The sequence below is a fragment of the Salvelinus namaycush genome, chromosome 24 (assembly GCF_016432855.1).
Source record: "Salvelinus namaycush isolate Seneca chromosome 24, SaNama_1.0, whole genome shotgun sequence".
NCBI classification, from domain to species: domain Eukaryota; kingdom Metazoa; phylum Chordata; class Actinopteri; order Salmoniformes; family Salmonidae; genus Salvelinus; species Salvelinus namaycush.
The window spans coordinates 5,698,399-5,715,580 of NC_052330.1; the positions used below are offsets into that span (position 1 = coordinate 5,698,399).

The 17,182-nt window shown below is 44.0% G+C and overlaps 2 protein-coding genes across 2 annotated transcripts in view; one reads left to right on the forward strand and one right to left on the reverse strand.

Moving 5' to 3' along the window:
• Nucleotides 1-1,333: 1,333 nt before the first annotated feature.
• On the forward strand, nucleotides 1,334-9,768 carry tmem242 (transmembrane protein 242). The gene is made up of 4 exons (XM_038962979.1): nucleotides 1,334-1,438; nucleotides 1,651-1,751; nucleotides 7,711-7,848; nucleotides 7,999-9,768. The coding sequence occupies exons 1-4, from the start codon at nucleotides 1,354-1,356 to the stop codon at nucleotides 8,104-8,106; spliced, it is 432 nt and encodes a 143-aa protein (XP_038818907.1). The 5' UTR covers nucleotides 1,334-1,353; the 3' UTR covers nucleotides 8,107-9,768.
• The window catches only part of LOC120019626 (AT-rich interactive domain-containing protein 1B-like), a 114,955-nt gene continuing 107,081 nt past the window's right edge, over nucleotides 9,309-17,182 (reverse strand). Inside the window, exons 17-19 of the mRNA XM_038962977.1 lie at nucleotides 13,687-14,497; nucleotides 13,066-13,196; nucleotides 9,309-12,567 (exon numbers count right to left, since the gene is read on the reverse strand). Of these exons, the coding sequence (XP_038818905.1) occupies nucleotides 10,783-12,567; nucleotides 13,066-13,196; nucleotides 13,687-14,497 (2,727 nt within the window). The 3' untranslated portion in view covers nucleotides 9,309-10,782. The remainder of the gene's footprint in view (nucleotides 12,568-13,065; nucleotides 13,197-13,686; nucleotides 14,498-17,182) is intronic.

Here is a 17,182-nt window from a genome sequence, read left to right on the forward strand (position 1 = left end):
CAATTTATATTTGTTACGAATTCCAATTCATACAATATGATTCGAATTTGTAATTGCTTAAGATCCCGGACTGCATCTTTAATTTAACCTTTTGTTTTTGAAAATGACTTATTGCTGATAAGAAGTATACATTCCTTATGGTTTCCAAAACCAGTGGGATGCATGCCAGCAAAGCCACTACACAACACAACACAACACTAAACCATACATTAATTGCACTATAATGGCGACAAACGGTGCCCACAAACTGTTAGGGGCTACATAAAGCATAATACTGCACTTTCATGAATAGACGCTACAGATATTGGGTTAGCCGTGTCCAGCAGGATGCTTTGATACATCTCACATCCTCCCAATTATTATGGTACAATATCATAGTTTCTTGTGGAGCGCATTTTTGTGTTCATGGTTTGAAAGCTGGGACATTTGTATCACTAAAAGGACAGCCCGCCCAGCCTCAGGATGCCGCTGCCTATAATGTAATGCAGCTCCAACAAACACATGTGCGCACACGTTAGTGGATAGATACGAGCGCACGCAAGTAGTGCAGTGGTGGAATAAGTACCCAATCGTGATACTTGAGTAAAAGTAAAGATACCTTCATAGAAAATGACTCAAGCAAAAGTGAAAGTCACCCAGTAAAATACTACTTGAGTAGAAGTCTAAAAGTATTTGGTTTTAAATATAAAATGTACTTAAGAATCAAAAGTAAAAGTAGAAATTATTTCAAATTTCTTACATTAAGACACTGAGACGGCACCATTTTCTTGTTTTTTATTTATTTACGTAGAGCCAGGGGCACGCTCTAACACTCAGACATATTTACAAACGAAGCATTTGTGTTAAGTCAGTCAGACCGGTCAGAGGCAGTAACTGTTAGGGGTGACCAGGGATGTTCTCGTGATTAAGTCAATTTGACAATTTTCCTGTTCTGCTAAGCATTGTAAATGTAATGAGTACTTTTGGGTGTTAATGTATGGCGTAAATAGTACATTTATTTTCTTTAGGAATGTAGTGAAGCAAAAGTTAACAAAAATATAAATAGTAAAGCAAAGTGTAAATACCCCAAAAAACGACTTAAGTAGTACTTTAAAGTATTTTTACTTAAGTACTTTACACCGCTGACGTAGTGCCATGGGAATCGTTGTGCCCGTATTTGTATTTAACTCTCAAATGGAAATATACATTCCCACGTTCAAATGCACAGTACTGAATCATAATACGATGTATTGATTCGGTAGCCCTAAAATGGCTTAGATTTTCAAGACAGAATGTTGAAAACGAATTAAATGTTCCTAGCATGTTTCCACCGGAATTCTTTAGGTGACGGACAGAGGCTTGCCTTTTTACAAAATGACAGCTGAGAAAGAAAACACGAGTTTGAATGTCACTACTGCAATTGTGACAGATAACGACGACAAACTACAGCTAATGAAAGGCAAGCGACTGCTTATTTAACAATTGTTTCACGGTTTGTACAGATAATTCGGTTTTTGTATTGCTGCTGTTAGCTACATTAGCTTGACCCTAACAGACTCACTGCAAATTATTGAATTATTGGCTAGCTAGTACAGTAGCTAGTATAGTTGATTATTACTCACCTGATACTTTTTTGAGACCCATAACCAACGTCCCATCAACCTTTTTCAGGTGCAGCTTTCCTGACGACTGTCGCATCTGCTGGGATGATAGCAGGATTCGGCTCCACGTTAGCCTTGGCCAAGAAAAAGAGTCCAGGCTGGTTTAGCAAGGTAGCTATGATTTGATATAGCTACAGCATTCCATTACATACAGGTTAAGTTACATTCATGTTAGCCTTGACCCATGACGAAGTGATATTATATAGGGCTGGGCTACATAATGACAATGTCTGAAATGTATGGCATTAATTGCATTCCATGACCTCCATGTATGCAAGGCAAACACAACTGTAGCTTTATGGCACAGCACAATTGGTAGCAAGTGTGCTTACCCTGTAACTGCTGTTCCTACAACATTTCTACATTGGTGGGATAATGTTTACATTTTGGTAATTTAGCAGACACTCTTATCCAGAGTGACTTACAGGAGCAATCAGGGTTAAATGCCTTGCTCAAGGGCACATCAACAGATCTTTCACCGAGTCTGCTTGGGGAATCGAACAGTTACAGTATTTAGGACACCCAATAAGCTGTCCTAACCAGTTAAGTTACCAGCAGGTGTCTTGATAATAGAAAATTGCAGTGAGTCAGTGGTTCATGTCACATGCAATTGCTTTTGAGTTAATATTTTATCAATCCATAAATAATCTAGACTTACATGTAACAGTAGTATCTCTTGAAAATTTCACAAGACATATTTTACATGACATGCCTAAATACTTATAACCACTAGGCTAATAAATACATGATTTTCTTTGGATTATTTAATTACCTAGATCATGTTATTTCAAGTTATCCATTTGGAATGCAACATCACGTTGTTAAAAATATCTCTTAATTGGGCATGCCTATAAATTGTGCAATTGAAGGCATCTATTGTGCTTATGTTAACTTTGATAGTGTTCGATGAAAATGATGGCCTGTCAACGTTGTATGCAACATTATCGGCAAGTGACTTGATGCCTACCGTGCTAAAGCAATTTAGTTGTTAAACGGGAGTGACGATGAGTGTGTTGATAACGGTAATATTGTGCAAATTACACTTAACAACCATAAACATGTGATTAAAAAAGGCTATGCATGGCAATAATTAAGATCCTGTCAGGCTAAAATTTTATACAAAGTTTTACCATTACAACATTTGATGTATGCTCACATTCACTGTCGTGGTCTGAAGCATGCTGTATAGACCCCTTTCTGTGTTTACAAAGATTTCCACACTAGGGCGATGCACTCAAGTTGGTGGCAGAACAAGGGGGAGGGAGTTCTTACAGAACGCCAGCAAAACAAGGCTCCATTTACATGTTGCTATGAGTGCATTTCACACTACTTTTGGATTACAATTGTATTTTAAGGCTCGTATGAATGTCCTGCTTAGGGCTGTTGCTGTGACCAAATTATCGCCACACCGGCGGTCACGAGTCATGAAGGCAGTCAAATTCCACGTGACCGTTTAGTCACGGTAATTAGGCTTCTAAGCTCTGATGCTGCTGCTGATCATTAGTAGCCTACCAAACTTGCTAACTGCCTGGTACTCAGCACTCTATTGTCCCTCTAATCACCTGACATCAATGCAAATGTAATCGAAAATCTAATCAAACACTTCATGAGCTCATGTTGCGCAACATTTCTATAGGCTATGCAATTGGGTGAGAAAACAGAGTGATGGCCTCTACTAAAAAGAGGGTCCCATTAGCTTTCTATAGACTAGGCCTACTATATTTATTTTATTTATAAAATGTCCTAATATTAAGCACATTGTTTATCTTTACAACAGGAGTATAACCAACCTGGCTGGCATGAAAATAACCCACAGGAAAAGCGTCCTCCATTCACTATTTAAATGCATAGATGACATGTATTTTTTTCCCACTGCCCCTGTTTCGAGACGGGTGCATGATGATGGTCCACTCTAAATTGAGCATTACAGCCACAAAGGGGATGCCGCCGTAAAATTCAAGGCATTATCACATGCTTGTCAAGTTGTGAATGAGAGACCATTGAAATATTTACAGCCTACTCAAAAAAACAAAGCAGAGCTCATGCCTTTCAAGCAAGTTTTTTTCAAATCATCATTAGTCTCATCATGCAGCCTTACAATGTATTAAAAATCCAAACATATAGCCCAACGTTTGTAGAACAACTAAAGTTACATTAATAACTCTAAATTAAGCATATAGGAGTACCTATTTATTTGTTAACCGCTCAGAGTAGCTGCGTGTGCGCACTCCCTCAAATCGTTTGGAGAACATATCCTTTCATTCAGCTTTGTTCAATTTTATTCTTTATACTTTAAAATAATGTCACGGAATTCTAAGCCAATTTTGTCTGCTAAATGAACTAGTGTAGCCCACAGCCATAGCCACATCAGGACCTAACTTAAGGACAACTAAGTATGCTATTCTTCTGAAATAGACTACATTTTCTTCATATCATGCCTCTTTAAACTTGTCTAAAATAAAGCATGGATTTATTGTGAAGGTGTAGGTTATATTACATGGATTTGTTAGACTTTTTTAAAATGTAGATGTTCCAAAGGTCTGCATCAGTGGCTTGTGTCGAAGCTAAATGTGTTTGTTAATTAGCGGTCAATTACCGTGAGACCAACAGTTATTTGCCTGACAATCATTGGCTGACACAATTTTGTGACCGCCCTAGTCCTGCTTAATATAATGTTTGTGTCATCACCGCAAATCAACTGCATTATACTTAAACACTTCAGCTTCAACCAGTAAAATCTCTTTGGCTAGCTTTTGATACAGCCTATATCAATGAGTGTTAGCATTCTAGCTAACAATTGCTACATCCAAAAGTTATTTTGCAAAGATCACAAACAAATATAATCTTAGCGACATAAAGCAGAAATCTAAACATTGTAAGTGTATGAGAACTCAAAAGTTATTTTGTTTAAGTAAAGAAATGTAAATCTAGGCTATGTTGAATGGGTGCAGATGGAGATGGCTTTCTTACTGCCAGCAAGAGTCGCGCGCGTCAGTGTGTTGTGTACTGGAAAGGGGTCTATAGAGTTCACAGCTGGCGATGCCTCATCGTGATTGTTGCAAATTATGGGGAATAACCAATCACGATCTTTCCTTTGTGGTACCTCAAACTGTCTGATTACCAGCTGAGAAACTTTACTTTGAGCTGAGAGATTTTTTTTTGTCTTAAAACAGGCTTTAACAGGATTCCTAGGAACTTTTCTGAGATGCTTTGTGAATACAGGCCCAGGGCTCTGGACAAAGTAGTGCACTATTTCGGGAATAGGGTGCCATTTGGGACAGTCACAAGTTCTGAGCTGATATTAGTTATGAAGATATACTTGGCCCAGCAGCATAGTGGTACCTTTGTTGGATTTTTAAGTCTATTTTTAAGCGCATAGGGCCATCTTTGTAAACATCAATCTCAGCCAAATATGCCTTGTAAAGTGGTCAAATTAGATTTAGTGCTTTGTGAGAGGTATGTGGTTGTGAGGTCACAGTGGCTGGCTGGAGTGCTTCTTTCACAGAGAACAGAGCAGAGATGGACTGTAGAGATTGTCCAGGACCTGCCGAGATTGCTAGACGGTTAACATGTCACTTATGTTAATGGCGGCACTGTAAAGAGCAGGTACCAAGGCTTGTTTATCATGGAACCAGGGCTACCTCTGGTATCTCGCACATGAATCTGGCAACTCGCATATGTAGATTTCATGCTGTTATGACTTATGGCTGGTTTTGAGGAGAGTGGTCACTAATTTGCGAACTAACTCCATAAGACATGTTTGTAGCACACTCACAAGACCGCTCATACCCATCAGAGCAAAACAACTCGTAAAGAATCAGACAGTTGGTAACATTATATGCAACACTAGGGATAGGCAGCTGATGTTGGACACTGACTAGCCGACACCAAATCAAATCTCTTCAGACAGCCTTTTAACCATCTAGGAAGAGCTACAGTGAGTCTCGCCAAACTCTAATAATAGCTCATCTAATGAGCAGGCCACATGGACAATAATTACATTAAGAGGTAATAATATTAGTGACTGCGTCTGTTTTCTAAACCGCTTCTTCAGTCTTATAATACATCCCAAATGGTACACTTTACCCTACATAGTGCACTACTTTTGACCAGAAGCCTGGTTAAAGGTAGTGCACTATATAAGGAATAGGGTGCTATTTGAGACGTAACCTTGAAATACAGCTCCTCTTCCAGTGTAGGTTTAGAGTTTCTCTTTCAGTTAGATAAAATCCCGTTCGCAGGGTGGCTAACAGTTTTCACCTCTTTAAAATGTTGTTTTCTGCTCACTTTGGGCCCATGTGTACAACTCATGTACAGTGGGTATCATACGTATTCACCCCCTTTTGATTTTGTTACAAAGTTGGATAAAAAAAAAATTATATATATTTTTTGATCATCACAAAATACTCTGTCGAAGTGGAATAAAAATGTGGATATCGTTTTTTAAATTAATGAAAATACTAATTCCTTGATTAGCTAAGAATTCACCCCATGTTAGAAACACCTTTTGGCAGCGATTAGGGCTGTGAGTCTTCTAAGAGCTTTGAACAATTTTTTTTCTTTTTTTTTCTTCAAGCTCTGTCATGGTGTTGGGTATCATGGCTAGACAGCAATTTAAGTCTTCCCATGGATTTAAAATCTCAGGAACATTCACTGTCTTCTTGGTAAGCAACCAGTGTAGGTTATTGTCCTGCTGAAAGGTGAAGTCCTCTCCCTGTGTCTGCTTTAAAGCAGTCTGAAGCTGGTTTTCCTCTTGGATTTTGCCTGTTCTTAGCTCCATCCCGTTTATTTTTATCCTGAAGAACTCCCCAGTCTTTGACGATGTCAAGCATACCACGAGGCAGCCACCACCATGCTTGAAAATAAGGAGGCAGTTACTCAGGGATGGGGTGTTTGCACCAAGCATAAAGCTTTGCATTTAGGCCAAAACGTTTATTCCTTTGCTTTTTACAGTTTTTCTTGGAGAAGTGGTATGACTAAACAGATTGTTCCTTCTTACACTCTGTTTTCCATGGTCCAATGCGCCTTGTAGGACTTTTTGGGATGGAGTGAAGGTGTCGTCATTGATAATGTCCTCTAGCCGCTTTCTCGGCCTGCCAAGGCCCTGACAGTTGTACAGTTTATCCACTGTCACTTACGCCCAGTCTATAAGTCTTTAGCTAGTCCTGGGACCTGTCTATTGTGCTGGTACTAGCCGCTGAGAAGCGTGGAGATGAAATATTCCTCAGTCTTTCGCTTTACTGCCAGTGGCGTAACCCTAAGCAGACTGAACTCTACCAGCAACTGTTTGCGCCCGCAGTCTGCCCAGAGGGTTTCCAGGTTAATGTACCTAACCCCATCCGCTGGCCCCTGTCGACATTCTCATTGTCGCACCAGTCTGTGGTTTTCGCCTGTCGCCTTCCCCAGGACGGCCCAGCCGTTGTCCAGTACCCGCATTGCGCGTCTACTTGGATTGAACGAGATCTCAGGCAAGGGCGTTGTGCTCTTCGTTCATTGGGCAACTACACTCGAAAGAGGGTTGGTCCTTTTCTCTTCGACTCTATCCTGCCAGATCATGTATTGTTTTATAATGACGAGTGACTGCAAGGGCACTCTCCTATAGGAGTTAACCTACTGTTTTTGGGACCTCATTAAACTGAGATTTTGTGAGCTATGTATTGGACTCCCCCCCCCCCCCCTGCTCCTTCTTGGTGCATACTCCCTGTTTCGGCGTCTGAGGGTTGGGACTACCCAGGCTTCGAAGAGCATGGTTTGCAGCCATATCCCCATAGTGATACACTGAAACAAGTAACTCCGGTTCTCTGATAATGAGTGAGATGTAGCACCGCATTCCCCTGGTCGCAAGAGAAACATGACCAGAAGGCAGTGGGAGAGAGGCTCCTAATAAGGAAGTGTCATTCTACCCATCTGTCTCCAACAGACGCTTTTGATAGGTCCTTCGAGTTGGTGATAAAGCTCACTCATCAGAGAACCGGGGTTACGAAAGTAACCTTAAGTTTGGAACCATGTGTAGAGCAACTCTTGTGTACCTCAATGTGACCTCAAGTGTGTATGTATGTGTTCTCTCAAGGGAACAATGGCCACTGCTGCAGTACCGGAGACTGGGGCGTCCCTGGCTCTCCGTGCCCTGGGGTGGGGCTCTCTCTACGCCTGGTGTGGAGTGGGCCTGCTCGGTGTCGCAGTCTGGAAAGCCATGGGGGTCCATAGTGTACGTATTAATCAACTCAAACCATCTCATTGTCTTGCCCTTATCATTCCATCGGAAAAGCATGACACCTTTTAACTAACACTCAGTAAATGTACAACAAATAAAGTCCATGCATGTACTGCTCAACAAACCTCCACTTCATCTTCACAGCTAACAGAGTTCAGGCAGAAGATGCAGTCTGTGTTCCCAGCTATTCCCAAAAACGAGGAAGGACCGGCCAACTCGGAGGAATGGGACTCCATCTTCAGATCTAGCTGACATTCTCCCTGTCTGGTTCAGGGCAGCCTTAATAAACCACTGTGATTTAAACAACAATTACTGTGGCATGGGCTGTTGGTCACTGTGTTGAGAAGGAAAGGAACTTGAGGAGCTTGGCATCCACTGGCTGTACTTGCAGGTTACTGGGCTCATTCACCGATGCTCATCTGAAGTCCATGAAGAGTACTCCTTGTGTGGAAGAGAAATCATGAACTAAACTACTGGATTGAGGCATCACGGTTAAGCTCCCTTGGATAATCTTAAATATTAAATCACAGGAGCGCAGGACTGTCTTGTACTAGTATAGGAGTTCGGCTTAGTGCCAGTCTGTGTGCTCTTGACAACTCCATTGCTCGTTGTCAAACAAAATGTTTTTGTCATGCCAATGAGTGACAACTTAACATGATAGCACAAACAGACCAGCACAGTATTCCTAGGCAGCAACTGCTTTCTAATATTGTATTCCAAGCATGGTGAACAGAACTCAAATTAAGGCCAAAAGATTGAAAAAGTAATCTCTGTGGATGTTTGGGTTTCTTCATAGGCCATCATGATATAATTGACACTTCTATTTTTGTTCTATGAAACTAAAAAAGCTAAATGTGTTTGCGAAGACGAGGCACCTGCCTGGTTTCACTTAAAACAGATTGAACCATCATCCAATGTAACACCGATTTAAGTGTTTGCCGTCAGCTATTCCCATGAAAGACAAGTATCAAAGCGAGAACAGACCTGAACTATTTTAAACTGTCCTGGCTAGCCGTAGAAATACGTGTGCGTCATCCTAAATGTGCTTGTGACTGCCGCCCCTGATGTTTTCACACACAAAGTTGAAAGAGCGCGTCATGCCAACATTTGATGTTACAGCTGACCTGACACTTCTCCGTGTATGAGGACTTCATTAAAGTGTTATTTCTGTCGTGCATATGATCATTCCTTGCCCGCTATGCTAAATAAACTACTGTACTTATCTGCAGTTATGTAACAGAACATGCCATTTAGCAGACGCTTTTATCCAAAGCGACTTAGTCATGAATGCATGCATTTCTTTACGTGGTTGGTTGTGATCCTTTGTAGAGGAGATTCTGCAACTCTTGGACAATGGAAGTGAATTTAAAACGTTTGGCCATATTCATTCTGCCACGATTATCCAGTTTACAATCTCTGGACAAAAGAGTCAAACACCCTTCACAGTGCTCAACCAGATTTCATGTACATTTATTCTTAACATGTGGAACATATAGTATAAACATTTTACTGAATAAACAAATGTTCATCGAATGTTAAGCTAACTGTCAATCGGACATGATTTTTTTTTAAACAATTCAATTCCGGAATACAGTTCTGCCCATTGTGATCTATTAGTTAGCTGACTGTACAATCTAAATAAGTGTGTCAAAACTAGTCTGTCAGACTGAAATCATCCCTATATGTCAAGAGACCTGTGTCAGTCAGTCAACATAATTCTTTTAAATACATAAAATGACTGACCTCCAGTTGAAGAGTCACTAAATATCCATTATTCAAATACAAAGTAATCATAACATCCATTATAATGATCAACTACCATCACTTCTCTAGGAGAAGATACCAAATAGGGCTGTCTGAATATACAACTTCTATATACAAATGGGCTTATATATATATATATATATATAAAAGGAAAAAATAAGACTGAGGGAAGTACTGTACTGTGGGTTTGAGAGTTTACCTGTCTGTTGCTATGGTTACCAGGAAGTCAGTTGAACAGGGTGACTCATGTCTCCCTCATATACTGGTATTGTAATATTATTATGCAATGCTTATGGTCAGTTGCCTATGGTCAAATGTACTTCACATTTCATAATCTCCCCCAAACAAGCCTACTAAGGCCTAAATGCAATCTGATCAAGCGTTAACCAGCGATAGCCGACACCCGTATAGCTCGTGTTTTAGCGGTGTCGGAGATGGAACTGTGTCGGTGCTGTCAAATTGGTGAGCAGCTGCTCTTGTGGTTATTGTCACGAAGCCACACCCGTCGACTTAGAACTCCTCGTTATTTCGTTTGAATGATTTTTATCACCCATAATCGAGTTCCACCGTCAAAACATCAGCTATGCGGATGGCGGCTAAAGTGGATCTGATTGAGTCAGGCCCTTAATCCTTTTGCACGATATACTCCCCCCCCCCCAGAACATGATACACGATGATCTGTATATTCAGAGTTAAGTCAGTGTTTTTTTTCTTTACATTAATACATAAGAGGTCTATCTACAACATGATTCACAATTTAAATAAGTCTGCTTCTTCCTGCAGAAAACAACCATCGGAAAGATCCCACACAGACAAACAGCCACGGATAATTACCAAACATTTTTTAAGAGCAAGAGACCCCAAAACTAAAGTACGTTCTCTATCATCGGGTGCCAACTTTGGTTAAAACAAAAACGAACCGACAAATAAAAATGTAAAATACAAAGTATTAAATATTTGTATTAAAATGATTTAAAAATCCCAAATGAAGGTTGTGAATGGGGCATAGGAGCTATATATATTCTATATATTTATTTGTATGTAAAAACATTGTGTTTTATTTAAATAAAAATATTATACCACGCACACCCATGTTCGTGTTCACTGTAGCTTGGTTGTCAGACCAAGCACCCCCCCCTCCCTCTGTGTCTTTGCCTGTGGCTGTCACGAGGAGCGTCCAATCTTAAACAGTACTTCACACATGATGGCCAACACGGACGAGCTCAGCACAGAGGACAGAGAGCTATCCAGTAGCCTGCTCTCGTAGAGAACAAACTCTGGCCGGTTCTCCTTCACCTTGGCCATGGCCAGCAGAGCCTTGGCGGCCCTGCACATCATGTTAACGCTGGGGGGTTCGGCGTGGGGGATTGGTGCTGGGTGTAGCAGGCTGTGGGGTCCCTGCTGGTGCTGGGCCATGGCCACGCAGTCCTCCAGGAAGCCGATGAGTGTTCCCACGCTGCCCTTCTGTAGAGCGATGGCACGCGCCGCCGTCGGGTCCCCCTGCGCTAGGTTAGAGAGCACAGCCACCGCCATCTCCCGGCACACCTGGGACTTCCGCTCACCCACGTGGCGCACCAGGGTGGCGTAGAGCTTCTCCTGACGACTGAACGGCGGCGTGGCCAGCAGGAGGTCCACGTTGTTGTCCTGGATGCTCAGCTTGCACAGGCACTCCAGCACCAATCTCTGGGGGGTGAGGGAGGAGGAGCAGCCCGCCGTGGTGAAGGGGTCCTGGGCCTCGGCAGAGGGACACACCATCCAGTGGAGCAGCCCGTCCAGGATGGGCAGACAGATGCTCTCTGGGTAGAGGGACAGGTCTAGTTGACCTGAGATGTTAGCCAGGGTGACCAGAGTGTTCTCCCTGAGGGCTGACAAACAGTCCCACCACCACTCGTCCTTGCTGCAGGCCCGGCCCTGCTCCTCCTCTCTCTGGTAGCTGGGTTGCGTCCTCCTCCTCTGGGGGTGCAGGTGATGCAGAAGGACCAGCCGCCCCAGGATCAGCACCAGGCCCGGGTGGCGGGACATGTCGTTGTCGTTCCCTGGGATGAAGGAGAGGCCGCGGACGATGTTGGAGACGCAGACACAGCGGCGGGCCAGGGCGTCCTGCCAGGGTTCGGCCGTGGAGAGGGGCGCCTCGTCCCAGCAGCGAGGCTCGTCCTCCAGCAGGGTCAAGATAGGGCTTTGGGTCTGCGCCCCTCCTACAAAGGAGAACGTCCCAGTAAGATCGTTCCTCTCTGACAGAGACCGAGAGCCTGGTCGGGCACTCAGCATATCGTCCACGGTGGCTGTATCAGTCATGGTCTTCTCTACAACGGCCCCTTCTTCCACCTTCCTCTCCTCCTCCTGCTCTCCTACCCTCTCTGTATGCTTGCTGTCCGTCTCTTTGCTGCGTTTCTCGAAGTGTGTCTGGATGTGGGCCGTGGAGTCCCCCCCTCCAGCCTTCCAGTGCAGCAGGCCGGAGTTGAAGCCCCTGGGCAGGCTGAGTCCCTGGCGCTCCTCCACCTGGTCCTCCTCCGCACTCTTCTCCTCCACCTTCACAGGCAGCTTGTCGTACTTACTGGCCTGTTTGGGCCTCGGCTCTGGGGGCCCCTCGGGCTGGGGAGGCTCAGACTGCTCTGTGGTTGCCCCCACCTCAGATTCTTCCACTTCTACCTTCTCCTCTTTCACAGTCACCTCGACAGGCTCCTCCGTCTTTTCCTCTGAGACCACCGCCTCTGTGCTGCCGTTGGCTGTGGGCTTCTCTATCCCCACCTCTTCTGGCCTGCTATCCCTCTGCTCTTCGCATAATTGGCTGCCGAGCTCTGGAACGGCAGGCTCTTCCTCCTGGTCTGCGATTGGTCCTAGCAGCGTCCTCTGTCCCTCTGTGCCCACCTCATACTCATCCAGGATCCCAAAGATGGAGATCAGGCACCGGCGGAAGTACTCCACTATCAGCTCCAGGAAGCCAGGCAACTGGGATAACACAGGGAACAACATATCAGTTGGGTGCATTCTGAAATGATTGTGTGAAAGACCAGAGACAATAGCTTGGTCATTTGTCCTTCATCCAGTCATGGTCAAATCAAATTATATTTGTCACATACGCCGAATACAACAGATGTAGACCTTACCGTGAAATGCTTACTTCCAAGCCCTTAACCAACAGTGCAGCTCAAGAAATGGAGTTAAGAAAATATTTGCTAAATAAACTGAAGTAAAAAATAAAATAAAAAGTAACACAAAATAGCAATAAAGAGGCTTTATACAGGGGGTACCCGGTACCGAGTCAATGTGCAGGGGGTGCAGGTTGTCTAATATCCACACCACTTAGAATGAAGCCATGTTGTGGGCCTGTATTCGACATGGTATTAGTATAGATATCGGAGGGAATATCATTGGTTTAAACCAGTCTCATGGATAATGGATATCATTGGACATTGTATGGATATGGTTTGTGTAGCACCGTCTCACCTGTGCGAGGGTGAAGGAGGACACAGTGTTGTCGTCATACAGCAGGATGTTGATGGTGTCCAGGGCCCACGTGCTCTCCGCCAGCAGACCTGACTTAAGGGACATCATCACGCGCCACGCCTCCGGAGTTCCTGTGGGTAAGAGGTCAAAGTACAGAGGTCGGAGGGGAGCGACTGATATTAGAGCTGGGACTATAAAAGAAAAAGAAATCGACACCGATCACTTATCACAGGCATTTTGCTGATATCGTTCATTATGATAAGTAGCCTATACTAGAGAAATGTCAAGTATAAATTAATAAAATTTACTAATATGGGTGACAGTTAATGAGACAATTGACGGCTTACAACAGTCAAACTAGTCGTAGTAGTTTAAAGGATGAAAATAAACGTGGTGCAGATTGTTATAAACGTATAGTTCTATTAATCTTTATTACATCAATTTAGGCAATTTATCACGATATGGATTTTTGTCCATATCGCCCAGCTTTGCCCTATATAGTGCAATACTTTTGACCAGGGCCCATAAGGCTGTGGTGAAAAGTAAAGCATCATAACGGGAATAAGGTGCTATTTGGGAAGCAGCCATTATACATTTAGTTAGTATGCTTCATTCTCCTACCGGTCTCCTTGGAGGTAAGTCTGCGTCGGGCCTTGAGTTTGGGCAGGGTGGCCTCCACTGACCCCACGGGGAAGCTGATATCTCTGTGGAGAGGTAGAATGCCCTGCCCTGACATCCCTCCGCCACCGAGTGAGCCTGGCATGGATCCGGGCATCCCTGCCTTCTTCAGAGATGCCATGTAGGGGCCCCCATTGTTGGGGGACAGGGGTCCAGATCCCCCCATGGGCCGGGGGAAGGGCGAGGGGCTGGGGGCTCTAGAGATGTGGTTGGCCATGGCGGGGTTGGATTGGTAGGAGGAGGGGGGCTGTCTGGATGCCATTGGGGGCATGGAGGAGGCCGAGGAGGAGTGGGGTGGATACGGGGGCTGGTGCTGGCCTGGAGGTCCGGGGGGCCACTGCCCATCTGGGGAGCTCCTTCCCTCTGGGTCATCCCCCGGGCCCCGGCCCAAACCAGGGTAAGGGGGCCCCTGGCCCAGTTGGCCACGGTAAGACCCGGGGTAGCCCATGTCTGTCCTGGGGTGCCACATGTTGACCTGTGGGCCCTCTGCAGAGGCTCCGGAAGAAGCAGGGGGACCTCCACTCATCATGGCGTGTTGCTGTGGCCCCTGGGTGGCCCCCATGCGGTCTCGGCTGTAGGGGTAAGGGTACTGGCCCTGCATGGGCCTGCGCTCTGGCCCCATGTAATTACCTCCGTACTGGCTGTACATGCCTGGCTGCTGCCCTCCATACTGCTGCATGCCGTAGGCCTCACCCTCATGGCGCTTAGCAGGGGGACCGTACATAACCTCTGGTCCTACTGGCCTCTTATAGCCCTGAGTGGGAATACAGAACATTAAACGTTAGATACTGTAATCATTGTATTGCAAAAATGATTTTTCATTTGCAGGCGTACCTCACACACACACACACACACACATTACCGTTCAAAAATTTGGGGTCACTTAGAAATTCCCTTGTTTTTGAAAAAATAAAATATATATATATATGCTATCCATTAAAATAACATCAAATTGATCAGAAATACAGTGTAGACATTGTTAATGTTGTAAATGAATATTGTAGCATGGAAACTGGCCAGCATTTCGGAGTCGCCTCTTCGCTGTTGACGTTGAGACTGGTGTTTTGCGGGTACTATTTAATGAAGCTGCCAGTTGAGGACTTGTGAGGAGTTTGTTTCTCAAACTAGATACTCTAATGTACTTGTCTTCTTGCTCAGTTGTGCACCGGGGCCTCCCACTCCTCTTTCTATTCTGGTTAGAGCCAGTTTGCGCTGTTCTGTGAAGGGAGTGGTACACAGTGTTGTACGAGATCTTCCGTTTCTTGGCAATTTCTCACATGGAATAGCCTTCATTTCTCAAAACAAGAATAGTCTGACGAGTTTCAGAAGAAAGTTCTTTGTTTCTGGCCATTTTGAGCCTATAATCGAACCCACAAATGCTGATGCTCCAGATACTCAACTAGTCTAAAGAAGGACAGTTTTATTGCTTCATTAATCAGTAAAAAAGTTTTCCGCTGTGCTAACATAATTATAAAAGGTTTTCTAATGATCAATTCGACTTTTAAAATGATAAACTTGGATTAGCTAACACAATGTGTCATTGGAACACAGGAGTGATGGTTACTGATAACGGGCCTCTGTACGCCTATGTAGATATTCCATAAAAAAATCTGTCGTTTCCAGCTACAATAGTCATTTACAACATTAACAATGTCTACACTGTATTTCTGATCAATTTGATGTTATTTTAATGAACAAAAAAATTGCTTTATTTTCAAAATCAAGGACATTTCTAAGTGACCCCAAACTTTTGAACAGCAGTGTATATATAAATTCACAGCAGAGAGAAAATCGGGAGAAAATAGACTTCTTGGATCTTACAATTCACAAAAATAAAGACAACAGGTTCGAGTATACCATCTTCCACAAGCCACAGAGTAGGAATACACTTTTACCACCCGGAACATACCGGCAAAGCTAATGATTATGCGCACCAGGTTCCTGACACGCAGGTATGTTAAGAGTGTCATTGAACAGGCCTATACCCGTGCTAGAGAGACTGAACGTCAACGCCTACTCACTGGCACTAACAGAAACCAGGACGCCCGGTCGAGTCAAATCCATTGTATTGAAACACTGCAACATCCTCAAAAGTAATCCAAATCGAGGAGAAGTCACAACATTGCCCGCTCACATGTTTTTCCCCGCCGTGCGCGCAATCTAGCCGATTCCGTTACGCACAGCATGCAGCGACCCAAGAAGCGTGACACTTGGCTCTCGGGCTCGCCCAATGGCAAATTACAAGTGTGGCCACTGTGTACAATGTGACAGTACGAGCAATACTAACTTTTTTAATTGTAGCACCACAAATATCATATACATGCTCAAATGCGTCAGCTTATATTGGTCAAACTAAACAAGCATAGCAACTTTGCATCGTAGAACATAAGGCTGCTATTTGTAATAAAAACATGGACTATGCCATTGAGCGACACTGCATGGAAGCCAACCATGGCTCACCTTCCTCCCTACGCTTTATAGCTATAGAACACTTATACTTTTCACTAATAGGAGGGGATATCGTACGTAAACAAACAGAGGCTGTAACTTAACAAAATGTGGAAAAGGGGAAGGGGTCTGAATACTTCCCGAATACACTGTATATATGCACACACACAGATACACCCCTTCAAATTAGTGGATTTGGCTATTTCAGCCACAGCCATTGCTGACAGGTGTACAAAATCGAGTACACAGCCATGCAATCTCCATAGACAAACATTGGCAGTAGAATGGACTTACTAAAGAGCTCAGTGACTTTCAACGTGGCACTGTCATAGGATGCCAGCTTTCCAACAAGTCAGTTCGTCAAATTTCTGCCCTGCTAGGGCTGCTATTGTGAAGTGGAAACATCTAGAGCAACCACGGCTCAGTCGGGAAGTTGTGGGCCACACACGCTCACAGAATGGGTCCGGAGAGTGCTGAAGCACATCTGTCCTCGGTTGCAACACTCACTACAGAGTTCCAAACTGCCTCTGGAAGCAACGTCAACACAATAACTTTTCACCGGGAGCTTCATGAAATGGATTTCGATGGCCGAGCAGCCGCGCACACAAGCCTAAGATCACTAGCAACAAGACATGTCAGGGGCGAAAGATTTCATTTCTTCCTGGTATGGGACATCTGTGTGTGCACGTGCGTTCACCAAAAACATTTATGGGCATATTTAACAGCCCTGGCCCTGGATGTTCTGTCGCCCGAGGCGAGACAAAAAAACTCCTATCCCCGTTAAACTAGAATGGTGTGCAGCAGGGGTCGGCAATAGGTTTGGCATTGTGGCAATTTTTTTCTCAGCTAATAGATGGCAGAACAGAACAGAATAGAAACTCAATTCCCTATTCATAGGCAAACGCATCTGGTTAGTAGGTTATAGAAATCAGTTCAATGTCAATAACAGATCTTAATATATTCAATCTGATTACACTGATAAAATCGGCAA

Bases quoted from the DNA above. Each gene is read 5' to 3' on its own strand.
- tmem242 (XM_038962979.1), top strand. From the start codon at position 1,354: ATGACAGCTGAGAAAGAAAACACGAGTTTGAATGTCACTACTGCAATT. The intron at 1,439-1,650 runs GCAAGCGACTGC...AACCTTTTTCAG, and splicing joins CAAACTACAGCTAATGAAAG to GTGCAGCTTTCCTGACGACT. The intron at 7,849-7,998 runs GTACGTATTAAT...TCATCTTCACAG, and splicing joins AAGCCATGGGGGTCCATAGT to CTAACAGAGTTCAGGCAGAA.